Genomic DNA, 18034 nt, shown 5'->3' with positions numbered 1-18034 from the left:
GCTTTTGTCTTCCCCTCCACCACTTCTTATGGAGAGAATAGGTGGGGGTGTTTTTTCAGAGACAACTAAGACTTTACAAAGTAGGGAATATAATTGCAAGGCACAACACCCTCCTTCTTCTCTCAGCCCCCTTGAGGAGTATGGAAAACTTCTCTAGAGGAGATTCTGGCTCTGACCAACAATGAAGTCAGCAGTTGTTCACGGCAGAGAGGGAAGCACATAATGGACACTGGAATCCACATCAGCATGGGCTAGACACAAACTCCCTCTTTCCAAAAATAACAGGAGAGGAAAGTGACCTTGAAAGGGAGAAGATGACAACTGGCTAGCACAGGTCATTTCAAGAAAAGAACTTCAGAGAACCCAAATGAGTTCTTATGCTTCCAGTTTATTCAACAGAAAAGAGATGAACTCAGTGTGGCCTGGGGCCTGCTTTGCCCCAAGAATGGTTTATGAATGGCTGGGCACAGGCAGCTTCTGTCAGGGAACCCAGAAGAAAAGGCAAGGACTTTCCCCAGTTTCTGCCAACAGATCTTAGGATCCTCAGTCCACAGCAGAGTTTTCTGGATTTTCTTTCTTTAGAGAGAGAGGACTCATTGGAAGAGTTACTGAATCATCAGAGGAATGATTCCATCAGTGGGAACAAAGGGCTTGTCAAAAGCAAGAGCAGTGTGTCCTGGGGGCGAGATGACAGGACCAGAGAGCAGCATCCAGTTTTCAGCTTCTGTGTGAAGACCAAAGTAACCCACCAGGGGGTCAGGGTCCACCTCAGAAGTCAAATTCGCCTCTCAAGAGTCTCAGTCTGCCCAGCAGGGGTGACTGTCATCTTTCCTGAGGGTACGGTCATCTTCTCAGGGGCTTCAGCCTTCCTTCTTGGGGGCATGATTTTCTCTCCAGTCTGAAGATGCATAGGAGCCACAGTTATCCCTCCAGGGGTCACAGCCTTGTGGCCCACAGGGGTCATGGTCTCCTCTCCAGGGGTCACAGTCTTCCATTCTGGAGTTACAGGGTGCTTTCCAAAGGACAGAGTTTCCCTTGTAGGGGTCACAAGCCCACCTCTTGGGACTGTGGTCATAGTTTCAGACTTTCTATGGATCTCCGTGGCCACAGCCTCTCCTCCGGGGGGCAAGATCCCCAAATCAGTGGTCAAATCCTTGATCACAGTCAGCCTTTCAGGGCCAATTCTTGAAGAATTCACAGCAGTTGAGAGCCAAAATTTTGGTGAAGGAGTTGAGCTGAACTCTAGAGGAAATCATCAGAAAAGGTTGAGATTCCTACCCCTTCCTTCCCATCCTATTACTGGCAGGACTAGACCCACTCCAGGGCTGAAGTACTTGCTCCCAAACCAGAATTGGAGGATTTCCTAATGCACCCACTTGAGGACATAGACAAAATCTCAACACATAGAAGCCCTGCTCCCCTACCTCATCATGTTAACATGATCCCAGGGACCCATGGGCACTCAGTGGGTCTGCTACATTTCCGGTGAGTAACCCCAAGGACGAGTCTGCCAGTTCTCTATGCTTAAGCCCTTGATTTGACCTTTGCACCTTGAGCAAGACCTTGCCCCCAAAGCCTGTTTCTTACTTGTGGAATCCTCAAGGAGAACCCTTTTGTGTCCCCCATTGTGGGAGGCACCAGGAACAAGGCTGAGGGCAAGGAAGTTGCTCTAGACAGCATGCTGTAAAGAATTGGGTTGGGGGGGCTTCCCTGGTGGTGCAGTGGTTGAGAATCTGCCTGCCAGTGCAGGGGACACGGGTTCGAGCCCTGGTCTGGGAGGATCCCATATGCCGCGGAGCAACTGGGCCCGTGAGCCACAATTGCTGAGCCTGCGCGTCTGGAGCCTGTGCTCCGCAACAAGAGAGGCCGCGAGAGTGAGAGGCCCGCGCACCGCGATGAAGATTGGCCCCCGCTTGCCACAACTAGAGAAAGCCCTCGCAGAGAAACGAAGACCCAACACAGCCATAAATAAAATAAATAAATAAATTAAAAAAAAAAAAAAAAAAAGAATTGGGTTGGAGTCCCATTTCCACCCCTGACTGGCTGTATTATCTTTCTGAGCCCTAGTCTCCTCACAAAATGAGGGTTATAGACCATCTCCAAGATTGTTGCAGCTCTAGCATGCCAGGTTCCATCTCCTAACTGCCAAGGCAGTCTCTACTATCAAAGAGATATCAAAAAGAAACCTAATTTCCTTTTCTGGCTCTTGTCCCATGAAAACAGGAAAAAGAAATAGAGAAATAAACTAACATATATTGTGCTCACTATGAGCCAGCATGTTTTCATTCCATATCTCATTTAGTTTGTATCATGTCCTGAGTATAAGGATTACTCCCATTCCGTAGATGGGGAAAACAAAGCTCACAGAGGTCAAATAGAGCATGCATTCAAACCAAGATTAGAAAGCAGACTAGCGTGGCATCAAAGCTTATTGTCTTCCTTCAGTGTCATGTTGCCTCACCAAAGCCTTTAGATCTAACAGAAGGGATGCACCAGCAGCTGGGTGTGCAACTGCCAACCCCAGCTTCCAGGTCATAGCTACTCACCAGCCTTCACCAGGAGATTATTCAATGTGTAGACAAGGGGGAAAGGGCCAGTGCCACAGAAAGTGCCCCTGACGTCATCCAGGTCCAATGTCCACACCATGGCCCCCCCAAAATGCTCTCTCATTATGAAAAATGCCTGAAAAAGCAGTAGTCAGTCAACCCACTGTACTAGGTACAATGGCAAAAACAGATGGGCTCTCAGAAGGCAATATGGCAGGATGGTTAGGCATGTAGTCTGTATTTGAATCTAGCCTCTACTGCTTATCAGCTATGGGATCTTGAAAAAAGTTACATAAAGCTATGTCTCTTAGTTGCCTCATGTGTAAAAAAAAATGGATAATAACATTTCCAACATTTTTAGGATCCAAAGAACTCCTACATGCACATGTTACAACATGGATGGAATTGGAAGACATTATGCTAAGTGAAGTAAGCCAGTTACAAAAAGACAAATACTATGATTCCACTCATAGAAGTACTTAGAGTAGTTAAATTCATAGAGATGGAAGGTAGAGTTGGGATTAGCAGGAGCTGCATGAGGGAGGAATGGGGAGTTGTTTAATGGGTGTGGAGTTTCAGTTTGGGAAGGCAAGAAAATTCTGAGATGGATAAGGGTGATAGTTACACAACAATGTGAATGTACTTAATGCTACTGAACTGTAACAAAATGGGTTAAATGGTGACTTTTATGTTGTATATATTTTGCCACGATTTGAAAAACAATTTTTAAATTCTTACACGTAAAATATTTGGAGCAATGCTTTGCACATAGTAAATGTTCATAAATGTTATATACTGTCTGGCTCCCCAGCCTGCTAATCACCATTATCATCATATTAAACAATAGATATTGCTTTATTTTTTAAAAATTACATCAACATACCTTATACCGTAGTGATGCTAGAAAGGAGGAGTAGAGCAGATAATATTGTACCCTTTACACATATAAGAAAATAAAGGCTTTTATCCATGATTTTTTAAACTTCAGATATAACTAAAAGGCAGATGTTTAGTCTTAAATCCAGGTTTTATTATTACTTTATGAGTGTTTTCTGTAAGGCTGATGGAAAAGATACAATCTGTCATATCCAAACAGCTCCAAGGCCAAATCAGTTGGCTCCTTCTCGGCTTTACTTTTCCCAAATGTAAAATAAGAATGAACCCCATAACTGTTAAGTTTGAAACTGAAGATTCTGAGATTTTTTTCTACTTACAGGTTAACAAGTTAACCTGCCAGTTTTATAGTTACACACACACACATACACTCACATACACACACACACACACACACACACACACACACACTCACAGACTGTACAAACGCCTCATGGAAGCAGAGGGAAACTCTATGCTGGAGCAAGAAAGGAACAAGTTCTCACCTTGTAACTGAAGCTGATGGCATCATCATAGCCAACCCACTCCTTCCCCTTGTAGGCATATGGGACATACTGATCATCAATCCAGCACTTCTTCGCTCTCCAGATGAAGGAGCAAATCTGCCAAGAAGATCACCAGGTCAGTTCTGTGAAGTGCCATGGAGGGAAGCACCAGCAAGGATAAAGAACCCAAGAATCCCTCACCAGGGAGTGAGAAGGTAGACCAAAGAGGGGGTGGGGAAGCCACTCACAAAGGACCTTCTCTCTATTTTGCGAAATTCCTACTACTGCACTTTCCTTCCTCTGACATCCGTGATGGATAAACAGAGAGAGAACCAAGGAGTGGCTGACATCCTTAAGTAACCAAACCAGGTTTGGTAAATAATGTCAATACCAAACTACTACAGTAACAAACTTGACTCTGGACCAAACCTGTATCTTTTTCAAAGAATTTTCATGAACAAGTATCTCCTCTGTTCATTAAAACCAACATAAACTGCCCCATCTAGGTAGTTATCAAACTAACTTTCGAATCTATAATAAATATAAAGGTCTCGAAGGCAGGGAGAACTAGGTTATTACAATCAAAGAAGCACTGAGTGTGGACTGGGTACCCATCACTGAGCTGGAGACCATAGGCTGCAAAGACATAGATGTGTTCAAGTTGGGCTGCAGAAGTTAATGTGTAAGGTTTTTTTTTTTTTTTTTTGAAATTAAAAGTTTAGTCTATCAAAATTTCTTTGACCCATAGTGTCCTTCAAGAACACTCCTTCAACTATGTTATCACTCATAACCATGCTTCATTGGACTAGCAGGAAAACATCTCCAGGCAGCCAGCACAGAATAGAGATTGGAGAGACACCAGCACCTCCACTACTACCTCAGGTAAAGACACAGCTCACCCCCTGGCGCCCCTACACACCTGTGTCTATGTGCCTGCTGTTCTCTGCCTAGGAGGTCCTTCCCATCTTGTCATTCGTGCCCATCAGGACTCTACCTGTGCTTCAAAGATCTGCTCAAAATCCACCTGTGCCATAAGACCTTCCCAGGTAATATAGCCACACACTTGGTGCCTCTTACTGTCTTCTCTTCTGTTTCACATCCCTTGGGTCCATGTCTCTTTTCTTCAGTCAACAGTAAGCTTTGCTGAGATGGGGATTAGGGAGTGGAATTAGGGTAGAGGAGAAAGAATCTGTGATGGGAGATGTCTTGAATTACTTCAAAATTATCTAGTAGTGGGAGGGAGCGATTCAGGGAACAGAGAAAAACAAGATTGGCCATGAGTGGTTATTGATTGAAGCTCAGTGAGGGGTATTTGGAAATCAGGGAGAGTGAGAGGACATTATACTATTCTTTTACCTTGGCAAATGTTTGAAATTTTATATATATATTGCAAATATTAATTATTTTTAGGCCATATATTAAGTCAGGATTGACTTAAATATCTTTTAAGATTCTTCTAAGGGGAAAAATATCTGTCCCCCTCCATTCAGACTCCACACAGTCGCTCATCCTTTACAAAGGACTCAAATAACTTCCCCTGAAGAAACAGAGAATATCCCAGAGAGTGGGTTTCCCTTGCCCCAGTAAACCACCTCCTTGTCCCATCTCTAGCCCTCACTCTTGCCTTTCTCCCTGTCCTTGCTCTTGCCCTGGGCTGGGGTGTGGGAGCACTAACTAACACACAAAGGTCCCCCTTCCTGTCACCTCATAATAAGCCAAGAAGCCAGCTTGCTTGGTGTACTTCCCTGGAGATGCTGGTCCCACAGCTTCTGCCCACAACTCATTCTTAGAGGCTTTGAGGAGGCGAAAAGTACGTCCATAGGTGGGGAGCCCCATAAGGAGCTTCTCAGGTGCTGCACCAAGCTTTCGCCAGTAGTTCATGGCATATGCCTGCAGGCAGGAAGAACACAAACCCCTCCTTTTTACCAAGAGCCAATGGCCTGGCTCAGGGACAGATTTCTGGGCCACATGAGAGCTTTCTTTTTCTTACTGAAGATTTGGGGTCCTTGGGCATAGAGAACAGCGGGCTATTGTGTCCTGTGAACTTTTCCCAGCTTCCATGTAAGTCATAAGACAAGATGCTGATGAAATCCAGTAGTCTGTAAGGGGCAGGAAGAGGAGATATGAAGTTCGTGCTAGCTAGATTTTCAAGTCCGATCATCACAGCGATGACTAGCTAACTCTCTGTACATTGGGCACCCAACTTCCCTGCCATTTCTGCCTGTGGGAACTGCCCAAGCTGTGCCCTCCACTTGAGAGGCTGCCCCTGGAACACACAGCTGGTTAGGGACAGCGGTGCATCAGGATCTATGCCATGCTGAGAGTATCCAAGGGAGTGAGCAGGGGTCAGAACAGAAAACAAAGGCATTCAGGCTGATACAAGTGCAATAGAGGTCTGCATAAATCGTCATGTGTAAGCAGTTCTGACACACAGCATGAAAAAGCTTCTGTGCTTCTACCACCATAGGAACCACTGAAACCCATCTCTTCCAGAAAGCTTTCCAAATGACAAAGTGTAATTGAGCCTTACCAGGTCACAGGTGTACAGGTTAACATGGATTATCTAATTTAATTTTAATTTGTCCAGTGCCCTAAGTACTAAAATTGTCTCCATTTTAAAATGAAGAAATTGAAACTCAGACCGTTATCTAATTTGTCTAAGGTGACCCAGCTAGGTGAAGGTGGTCTCACTCAATCCTGCCTGGCTGTAAGACCAACACTAGCCAATTGTGCCCCACTGGGTCTCTCACCTTTCCTGCCACAATGGAACCACTCTCCCTAAGTGTAATCACATGCAAAAATTGCGTGTGATTTCTTGTGTTCTGCATCTGCCTCAGTTATCACATCTGTAAATACTTGATTCTTGAGCTTTGAGAAAATTAGTCCAGAGCTGTCCAGAAAGTTAGGAGCTCTCTTTGCCTGATTTTGTAATTTTGCATGAAGACCTGTGCTCTGAAAACTGGGCCTGACTGGGCATTCCTATTTTTGTTTCAGTGTCAGTAGTTGGTAATTAATCCATCTCTATGATACCAGCCATCTGGCACCCAGTGTATGTCTAAGGGGACTCTGGGACAGCAGAGGCCAGACTCCTGGATTCTTCTCCTAGAGACCCAGCAATAGGCGATACAGATCTCTACCCAAGAGGATGCTGTGGTGCGGACTGGTACTACATCACCTCCTGCTGATCTCCTAAGGAAAGCCCAGAATATAATGGAATAATCCTTGTACCACCCATGCTCCTGATCAGCCCACCTCCCAAAGGTGCACTTACAGCAGGGCAGGAACTTGGAAAGCTCAAGGACAGTGCTTGGGCACCTCTGGGGTTCTGAGCTTGAGATGCCTCCTTCCCTCCAATGTCCTGCCCACCAAGGCAGCACCCACTCACCTTCCCAGAAGGTGCACATCATACGCTTTTTGGATGACACGGGGGTCCCCAGAGACAGCAGCAGAGAGCAGCAGCCTTGGACGTATGGTGAGCTGCGCCTCCTTCCTGAAAGCAAGCAGGAGCTCCTGGGAAGAAAGAGAGGCAGACACGAGAACCAGACAAAGCAGAGTCTGGGAAAACAAGACTCATCCAAGAAACCTTTATTTACAGAGCCCCTTGAGCCAGGAGAGTCAGACACAGGCCCTGCCCACAGGCTCGTGAGAAAGGCGGACGTGAGCCAATGTGGTAAGTCACTGAACAGAAGGCTGGCAGCAGGCCCAGGAGCAGAGTTCAGACAGCCCACCTGAGGGAGTCCAGGAGCTGCACAGAGAAGGCATCACTCAGGCTGGAGGGCTGGGTCAAGGCCCAGATGTGACAGAGAGAAAGAGCTGCCATAGGGCCCTTGCTAGGCAGCTCTTTGTCCAACACCTGCAGGTGATGGCAGTAAACAACCTTCTGTTACCACTCTCTTGCCCTTGTCCCCGGCCTTAGGCTCGCCCTGTGCCCTGAGCCCAGATATGATCAAAGTAGAATCATTTCTGGATTCGGGAGCTGCCAGGCTGGTCTTACTTCAAGTAAGAAGACAAAGGTCCAGCGGTCACGTCTGGGGCTGCCTCTGAGTCCAGGGTACAAGAAGAAGAGGTCCAGACCATCAAAGCCATGTGTCCTCAGGAGGGCTATCACTGAATTGACAAACTTCTCCCGGTTGGCAAATGTGGACAGCATCGTGGTGAACCTGCAGGGAGACCAGGGGCGTTTTCTGCACAACCGCAGCCTCCCTAACAAGACCCCTTGGTTCGCACCCCGTGGAGGGCACAGTGGATGTGACTGAGGAAAGGAAGGCAGGTCTTTGAAACTCTCAGAGCCTCTTAAAGCCCCTCCCAGCACGGGGCTCCAATACCCAGGAACGGGGACTTCAGCCTCCAGGGAGGATTTGCAAACCACAACTTCCCCTGCCAGAGGGAAACAAGCACACAGCCTGGGGTGGAGAGAGCAGGCTCAGGCCAGCTTGGCCTCTGAAAACATGGTCCGCCCCTAGCCAGGCACTGTCCCTCTGCTGTTTCCTCGTGGGTAACAGCTCAGTCCTGACACCCTGTCCTGGCACTGACTTTCTCTGCCTGAACAGATTAGGGGAGGGAACATGAGCCAAGGGCCAGCACTTCCAGAAAGATCTCTGAGCTAACATGGCACAAGAGGCCCATGCTCAGACCAGGAGTTCTGGACTCTTTGCTCTTTTGTTCTTCGGCTGTTTGATTGTTTTCTTTTTTTTTTTTTTCCTAGTGCTTTCTCTCCCACAGTGAAGACACTACTGGAAAACATGTAACTTATTGGAGTTGAACTTTAAGCAATATGGGACTAGTCCTGAGTGCAATGATTAGAAAATTAACCAGATTCAGACTTAGGCAGGTCTGGTTCCATTACCTGTTTGCCACCTCCTAGCTGGGTGATCTCAGGGACACCTGGGTGAAATACGGCAAGTTCCTTAACTTCTGACTCTTGCTTTTTTCCTACAAATTTGCGATACAAACAACCACTTTGTAAGCCTCTCCTGAGTAACCACGAGATAATGCATGGAAAGCCTCTGGCCAGCGTCTGGACACAGCCAATGTTCAAGAAGTCGCGGCCCAGGGAGAGGCAAGGCCTGGGGTCAGGCAGAGCCGGTTCTCACCCAGCTCCCTGCATCCTCCCTGCATTGCTCCTGGGTTCTGTGCCAGGTGCTTCCTCACATTCCCCCACTCTCAGGCCTCCAGGTGTCCCTCTCCTACAGCTCCTTCCTCTAAGGCAGGAAGGGAGGCAACTCTCTACCCTTGGCCTCAGCCATGAAATAGGGGAAAAGTTTCTTCAGAGAACATGAAGGCAGTTTGTCACCTCCACGCTGCCTAGTGGAGGGTAACGAGGAGTAGCCACCGTGCACTGGACACAGACCATGTGCCCAGGTGCGCAGCTGGGCATCCTGTTTATATCACTTCCTTTCCTCCCATCCTTTCAGGTTGATACCACTGGCTCCATTTATAAAGCAAGGAAACCCAGGCCCTGGGAGGCTTGGGGTTTATCCATGTCCTAAACAAGACTCCTCCCCTCTCTGAGGCAAAAGCCCTGCCTCTTATGCAGCATTGAGGGGACAACTGTGAGCACCCCATTTTTCCCCTCATTTTGCCCCCAGCCCCTTTCTCACCACCTCCTGGACCTGCCTTGTCTCCTCTCGCTCACCATGGAGGAGAGGTCGGGGGACCCTGGACTCCAGGGCCAGGTCAGGACTCGGGGGGGTACTAGCGTGTCTCCCCACGGCCCAGCTGGCTCCCCACTCTGTCCTCACCTCTGGCCTGCCTGCTCCTCCCCCATACATCGCCTCCACCCCAGAGAGAAGACCTGACAGCACAGTCTCACCTCGATGTGCCGAAGTTCCACCCCCCGATGGACAGCAGTGTTTTCAGCTCCCTGTTCCTGTGATGCAGGACAGAGTCCGTGAGCTGGGTTCTCATTCATTCATTTGGGGAACTGTGGGAAGTAGGGGGAATGGGAGGACAGGAACGGAAAGGGGGAGACGGGTGGGGGAACCTAAGGAAGAAAAGAGCAGAGCCCAGCAGAACCCAAGAAGGGAAGAAGGAAAAGAGGGAGAACAAGCAGCCCACACACAAGTCATCACACCCAGGAACCCCCAGGCTGTCCAAAGCCCCCCAGACTCCCCACTCTCATGACAGTCCCATAAAAGGAAAAGAAAAAGCAGCCTAAAATTCCTCTTCACTCACTTTCTTAGTCAACAAACGTCTACCGAGGAATTATTATTTGCCACTGACTGCTTTAGGTGCTTGAGATACAGCAGTGAACAGAGGACAAGCTCCCTGCTCTCCTCTCCAGAGACTGTAATCTAGTGACATGGATTTTCCCCACCCTTCTATAACCATGCATGCAGTGACAGACCACCCCCTGGGCAGGAGAGCCCAGGAGTCCTGGGGAGGGAGTACTGAGCACCAGCTCTCTACTGGGCACTGACCCAGTCACTGGTGAACAAAGATTTCACAGACATTGGCCCTTCCCTTGGGAGGCTCATTTGCAGGTGATAGATGGTAATAGAAACACTAGCATTTGTGAAGCATTTGTGATGCACAGCCCTCTCCGAAACGCTTGAACAGCATTAACACATAGAATCCTCAACACGGGGCTTAAAGGGTGAGTTGGGGGATGCCAGGCAGAGAAGGGACAGGAGGGCATTCCAAGCAGGGGCCACAGCAGCCACGAAGGCAAGGAGGCAAGGACGAGCTCAGAGTGCTGAGCAGTGGGGAGCTCCCAAGGCAGGGATGCTCCGGAGCGCCCTGGACAGGAGGCTAGGACACAAGAATCAGAGGAAAGTTGACGACTCACAGAAGAAAAGGATTAACTCTCTTCCATTTGTAAAATACAACCGCACATCCAAAGTGAACACACCTCTCCTTGAGCTTGTTGAACTCTGGGTAGAGGATTTTCTCATCCTGGGGATCCTTAGGAACAATCTGATTGCTGTTCATTGAGACAAAGGCAAATACCAGGTGGGTGCAGAGAAAGGGGTCCAGGTCCCGGGGCAGGATCGAAGCAGGGCTGGGCCGACTAAACGCCCAGTTGGTGAAATAACACACCAGTTTGTGGGCAGCACCTGGCAGGGCAGAGCAGGCATTTGTTGGCAGAAACCAAGGTGGGGATAGAGCGCAGCTTCCACACAGCAGCGTGGACACAGCTCAAGAGGCAAGGCCACTGTAACACCCCCCGACTCACACCCTAAAGTTACACTGAAGGGAGATCCCTCCCCCCACTGCTGGGGTCCCCGGGGGCGGGGGGAAGAATGCCTTGTGAAACCCTGGTCAGAATGGATCCTCGAGTCTGGATCCTGGCACAGAGAGTGAGCCAAACAGCAGGTGACTGATTATCCTCTGCTGAAGTGCATTGGGTCAGTGATCCCTGACACGGAGCCAGGGCAGGGCGGGGCTGCAGGAGCACTAGACATGGAGCACTTCTCAGGTGGACACTCCCTCTGGCTCTGGAGAGGACCACACAGTGTCCTTACCATTGTGGTGTTTCAGCACAAGAACCAGCCCTGCGGGAGACAAAGGAGGAATCACATGCAGATTCACAGGCACACCCGGAGTGACACACCCCAGCACACCCTCCAGTTCTGAGTGCACCCACCAACTCAAGCAAATGGAGACACACACACCCTTCCCTCTTTCCTCTTCTCTACACTGAGCAGGTGAAGCGAGATCTATCTAAGCTCCTTTCCACTTCAATAAACACCACACGTATACACACGTGCTTTGCACAGGGACAACCATGACATTTAGAAGTCCCAGCAAAAGCTCTAGGTCAATGGTTCTCAACCCTGGATGCTAATTTAAAAGTAGTGATATCCTGGCTCCTCCCCCAGAGATTCTGAATGAACTGCTCCGAGGTGGAAGCCAGGCATAAAAATGTTTAATGCGCAGCCAGAGCACAACCACTGCTCTGACCACTCCTCCCTGGGCCCCTCTGGCCCTTCACTGTGTCCTGTCCCACCTCTACCTAATCCAGGGCCCCGAGTCCCAGGATGCTTCCCGGGAACCAGAGAGACAATGAGCTTATGAAGCCTGGCACCTCCTGAACTAAGAGACATTGTGGGGCTGGGACCCACCACACTCACCAACCCACAGCAACAGCTTCCCCATCTCCGTGGTCTGAGAGCTGCAGGTCTAGACCTCGAGCCCCTTTATATGCGCTTCCCCAGGTATGACCCTGGGACAGCACTGGGATAGCCCAGCTAAACACACACAAAATCAGGGACAGTGATTAATGGGCAGCTGCCCCAGAGTCACAGTGACCCCAGCATCTCTTGTCCTCCCGCCCAGCAGAGCTATAGCTCTCAGATCCAACAAAGCAACAACTCCCTCTGACACTGGCACAGAGTGGGTGTCCACCATGGGCCCTGGCAAGGGCAGGGTGGTACTCAGCCCCTCCTCCTGGAATTCAGCCCCACATGGACTGAGTATGAGGAAGAAACACTGAAGGGCAGCAGTAATTCTAATGTTATAAGATTAGTGGTTAGAAAAGCTGTGTAATGTAAAGTTAAAAAGGCCCAGCTATGGACTCAGGCAGGCCAAAGTTTGAATCCCAGTGTCAAAAATTAGAAGTTTTATCATCTTGGGCAGTTATTTAGCTCTTTGAGCTTCAGTTTCCACACTTGTAAAACGGAGATAACACTTGAACTTACCTCATAGGGTTTTATATGAATAAAGAGATAATGTGTGAAAAACTGTTAGTTCAGTGCTTTGCCTAGAGTAAGGGCTCAGTGAATGGTAGTAGTTATTAGGGATGGCACAGTTTCCTCCCAGAGCAGGGTTCTCAAACTCAAATGCTGACAGGCAGGTAATGTAAATCGGTGAAGTGGACACAAGAGAATAGTTTACTCTCCACTTGATTAGAATAACAGTTCAAGCCCAGTGATACACTTCAACTTCTCTTGGTCAGGAGACAACAGAGATTGGTATGAACAGGGACAGAACTCTGAGTAGCCACTAATTTTTGCCTTGCAGTGAAATAGAACCAATCTTTTAGAGGATTCTTCAATTTCTCAAGAGAAGACAAAAATCTGAATTTTTGTATGAGTCAACAATGTTTGAGCCAGTATATGAGCCAATGGTGACACTGTCATGAGAGGTGTCATGAACCTAAGGAATATAATGAACCCAATTCTGGACACCTGGGAGCCAATTTTTAAAAATACAACAATAATATGAAGGATAAATAACATAGGTCTATACTCCAGTGTTTTCATGATCTACCAGTTTTCTTTTCTGCTATAGAGGCTCTCAGATCATGAGAAGGTCCCATATTTCAGGGTGTGAACCTCAATCAGGGGGGACCAGAAACTGGATGTTCTCAGTGTATCCACTATGCCCATCCTCTTGGAGACTTACACAGCTGACCTAATCCACATGCCAGTGAGGTGCTAACCAGACGTCAATATAATAAATGACACTGGGAAGTAACAATGACTAGTGGTTGAATTCACTTCATTTCCAATATGAAGAAACTAGGAAAGTTTAATTTGTATCAGCAGGTTGCTTGCATATCATGGAATAAGAACAATAAGTTGGTATAGAATGTTTAGGGCAAGGATATTTCACTGAAACTTGGGAAAGCCAGAGAATACTCCACCCAACAGAGGCTGTATCTCCATTTGTTCAGCCCTCTTTGCCTTCCTTTATGTATTCAATGAATATTCACTCAGCACAGGCCAGGCCCTGATAGGCACCCTAGGTATGTGGTGATGAAGACAGTTTCTGCTCAAGGAGCTTCTAGTTTAGTGAACGCATGGATCATACTCCTCAGAGCCAGTGTGTGTCCCTCTCTTTTATCTCTTGGATGAGTGCAGAGGGAATCACATGAGTTTTGTTTCCAAATAACCTTGAGATCCAATTCCTGCTCCATACTATCATTAGGTCTCACCTGCATGTTCAATGCCACCCTCCATACCTTCAGCTAATATTAATCAGAATCAGGAGATACTTAAGCCTCATAAATGCAGTGCTGGATTAGATTTGGCAACATCTCGCACCATTGGTAGATTACCCCTGGTGCGGTTTCTAACTCTAGTGACCAAGCTCTTACTTGTTTCCCAATTCCTAGCCCTTGTGCCCTAATTCTTGTTTCTGGGTCTCTGCTTTGATTTCTTTTCCTGGTTTATAACTGTAGGCACCACAGTTGGTTCCTAGGGCCTGGGTCCTGACTCATTCTTGCCAGGCTCCTGGGGCCTTACTGCCTGTCTTTTAAGATCATCCTGATGTGAATGCCTGCTTCTCTCTGCTTCTAAGCCTCCCTTCATCCCACCTCCTGCTCCCAAGATACCACATCACTGAGATTTCCCACGAGGTTTGTGCCCTTCCACCCAGACTCCTGCCAGGGGCACTAGCTGTTCATGCTGTACCCACCACAGAGCCAAATCTGCCTGCCAACTGAACCTCCTTCATCTGCACCTGGCTCAGTGTTCTGGGCTCCTAGTCTGCTGCAGTGGGCAAGGCTGGATCCCAGACCTCCCTCTTCCATACATTCAAAAGTGACTAATGATGCTGAGAAGAACGGCAAGATATAACAATGGATGCCCAGCAGTGACCTCTGCTTCATTCAGGGATGACTGTGCCAAAGAATTGGCAACTAAGCCTGTGTGTAGGAGATGATGAATAGTGAAATGCTGAGTGAGGGTCAGGTTGAAAATCACTGTGCCATGTCGCACTGTTCGCTCCCAATCCTCCTCCTTGGGTTCCTGCTGTCAAAAGTACAACCGTTGCTTTGTATTTTTACACACCCACCCAGATACTTAGAAAACACTCCTTCCTAATGCTCAGCCTGTTCTCACGAAATGAGAAAAGGCACGTACAATACCTTTTAGTTGGCTTGCTGAAGAAATCCCCACTGCATCACAACCTCTTCCACATTCTACAACACTCAACTAGATGAAGGCAAGATCACAGACGTGAAGGGCTGTGGGTTTAACAAAGCATTTGACCAAATTTTTCATGATTCTCATGTGGAAGAATTGGAGAAGTATGATTCGAACAAAAGCAATTGGTTGAATAACATAAGAACACAAAGAGTGTTGACTCCAGATCAGTGTAAGCTTGAAACAGCTTTACCACATCTCTAAAATGAAGGTGATAGACTAGAGCATTGTTTCCCAATATTTAATATAAAAGATGATTTTGGGTTGTACATTAGGATTTTTTAATTTTAATATTTATGTGTTTATTTTAATGTGTGTTCGAAAATGTAATTATCAAAAAAACCCATGATTTCTTAGATATTATTTAAGTGTAAAACTTGAGGCAATTCGAAAAAGAATATTTTAATAAAGCAGTAAAGGTAACACTTTTTATTCAATCTCCTTAGAAGTCATTTTGAGAACATCACAACCCTAAACACATCCTATAGCCCAGCAACTTCACTTTTAGAAATTTGCCATGCAGACATATCTGCCCAAGTACACAAAGGAAGTATGTTCACTGCAGGTTTATTTGTAACAACAAAAAACAAACAAAACAAAAGGGAAATCCCAACTGACTAAATAACCATTATTTGGAGACATATAAGTATGTTGCTACACATCCACACAATGGCCTCTTTCTTTACTTTTTAAGCCAGTTGTTCTCAATTGGGCAATAATTTGCCCCCCATGGGACGCTTGGCAAAGTCTGGAGACATTTTTGGTTGTCACGATGGAGGCAGGGGTGCTACTAGTACCTAGTGGGTAGAAGCCGAGGATGATGCTAAACACCCTACAAGGCACAAGACAGCCTCCCACAGCAAAGAATTATCCAGTATTGATAATTAATACTCCCAAGGGTGAAAAAAACCCCAGTTCAAGCAGAGTTACTTTCATTGTTGTTCTTGTTCTTTTAATTTCATCACAAACCAGAGATCAGGTATCTACTTACCCCTTATTAGCCTACATTTAAAATTAAGTAACTATTTCATCTATTGCAATGTGAGCTCTTTTAGTCAGGATATGTGACTGATTTATCTTTGTAGCTCCAGAACCAGCAATTAAATGGTCTGCCTTTGGAATGAATGAGCTAAGAAAAAGCACAGCCAAGGAGCACACTCTGGCTTAGAAAGAGGCAACTGGCATTGGGTCCAGTTATAGAAGTAGGGATTGTAACAGCTATATTTTATATTACTTGTTTTTATCTTCCCATTTCCCTCCTGTTACTTTATATGAGGGCACTGTTGATGGCTAATTGTTTAGGTTTAAGATGAAAGTATGAACAAATGAACATCATCCCATGATGATAAATAGCTGATGGAACTTTGGGCATCTCTTGTGTTGAGGTCACAACATTTGACCTGCATTTCGGACAAGAGAGGACAGTAAGGGGCAAACAGCCTGGACCGCAACAGATATTTTCCAATTGTCCCTCTACCTCCCCATCCTTCTCCACCTTGCTCTCTGCCCCTGAAAGTTAGTCTGTTTGGACTACATCCAATAGCTCAGTAGGCTCTGCCTGACAGAAGAGTAGAGGGAGGAAGGGGAGTGAGGTCAGGGAGTTTATTCCCCTAGGGATCACTCCCTGTTAAGTCACATCAAGGTGACCATAACACTCCTTCGAGGTTCACTGTTCCTCTCAAGGAAGACTGCTCGACCTGACTATCTCTTCTTCCAGTTTCAGGTAACCTCTCCCTGTAACAGCTCCACTCTTCTAGCCCTGGCTTCCTATACTAGCTCTATGATTCCCCTACACCACTCCCAAAACTCTGTAGTTAGTCTCTTTGTAAATAAACCCTCCTCAAATTATCTTAATTTGAGTGTACCACCTGTTTTCCTTAAGACCCTGACTGACAGACCATATAATCTTGGATCATGTTGCTTAATCTTTATGAGCCTGTTTTCCCACCTATAACATTAAAATATTAATAATTATGTTTCAGAAAAGACAACCTACTGAATGCGAGAGAGATTTGCAAATGATATGTCTGACCAGGGAGTAAATTCAAAAATATACAAAAAATTCAGCCAATTCAATATCAAAAAACAAACAACTCCATTAAAAAAATGGGTGAAGACCTCAAGAGACATTTTTCCAAAGAAGATATACAGATGGCCAACAGGCACGTGAAAAGATGCTCAACATTGCTAATCATCAGGGAAACGCAAATCAAAACCACAATGAGATATCACCTCACACCTGTCAGAATGGCTATCACCAAAAAGACAGCAATAATAAATGTTGGCAAGGATATGGAGAAAAGGGAACCCTAGTACACTTTTGGTGGGAATGTAAATTAGTACAGACGCCACGAAAAACAGTATGGAGGTTGTTCACAAAATTAAAAATAGAACTACCATATGATCCAACAATTCCACTCCTGGGTATGTGTCTAAAGAAAATGAAAACACTAATTTGACAAAAATACATGCACCCCAATGTTCATAGCAGCATTATTTACAATAGCCATGATTTGGAAGCAACCTAAGTGTCCACCAACTGATGATGAATGGATAAAGAAGATGCGGTATATATGTACAATGGAATGTTACTCTGCCATCAAAAAAAATGAAATGTTGCCATCTGCAACAACACGGATGGACCTGGAGGGTATTATGCTTAGTGAAGTGAGATAAGGAAAGACTAATACTGTATGTTTTCACTTACATGTGGAATCTAAAAAACAAACAAAAAAATGAATGAATATAACAAAAATAGTAATAATTATCTTACAGAGTATTCAGATGATTAAAAGTATTACTTTAAATAGAGTGTTTAAAAGGTAAATACTCAAAAATATAATGCACTATTAACTATTTGCATTTGTTAGGTGCAACAGAAAACTCAACTAGAAGCAATTTAATCAAAATTAAAACTTATTAACTCACATTAAAAGAAATCCAAAAGAGGTGGCTTAATCAGCACTGCTTAATTCAGGTGTTCAGCACAATCATCCAGGACCCAAGTTCTTGATGTGTTTCTTCTCTAAAGGACATGGCCACCCGTACCTGAACAAAATCAAAGTCCTGTTGGTAAACATGGAGGAAGGAGGGAGAATAGTTATTAGACAGCCAACTGCACCTGCTACACTGTTATTAAAGTATACAGTAATGAGCAGCTGCCCAACCTTTGGTGGCACATGAGAGTGGATGGGGCCCAGAAAGACTCTTGGGGAAGGGGGCGGGGGTGGAGTCAGCAGAG

The 18034-nt window shown here is 46.2% G+C and overlaps 1 protein-coding gene across 1 annotated transcript; it reads right to left on the bottom strand.

The window, feature by feature from the left end:
- Positions 1–368: 368 nt before the first annotated feature.
- On the bottom strand, positions 369–14791 carry LOC133086943 (oviduct-specific glycoprotein-like). The gene is given in 13 exon segments (XM_061183705.1): positions 369–635; positions 638–787; positions 790–1242; positions 2547–2682; positions 3926–4042; positions 5630–5815; positions 5916–6024; positions 7311–7435; positions 7920–8085; positions 9738–9794; positions 10776–10980; positions 11389–11418; positions 14736–14791. Coding segments are annotated over 11 exon segments (1671 nt in total). The 5' UTR covers positions 10856–10980; positions 11389–11418; positions 14736–14791; the 3' UTR covers positions 369–543.
- Positions 14792–18034: the final 3243 nt, after the last annotated feature.

The sequence above is a fragment of the Eubalaena glacialis genome, chromosome 3, assembly GCF_028564815.1.
Source record: "Eubalaena glacialis isolate mEubGla1 chromosome 3, mEubGla1.1.hap2.+ XY, whole genome shotgun sequence".
NCBI lineage: Eukaryota > Metazoa > Chordata > Mammalia > Artiodactyla > Balaenidae > Eubalaena > Eubalaena glacialis.
This window is presented reverse-complemented; position numbering and strand designations above follow the sequence as displayed.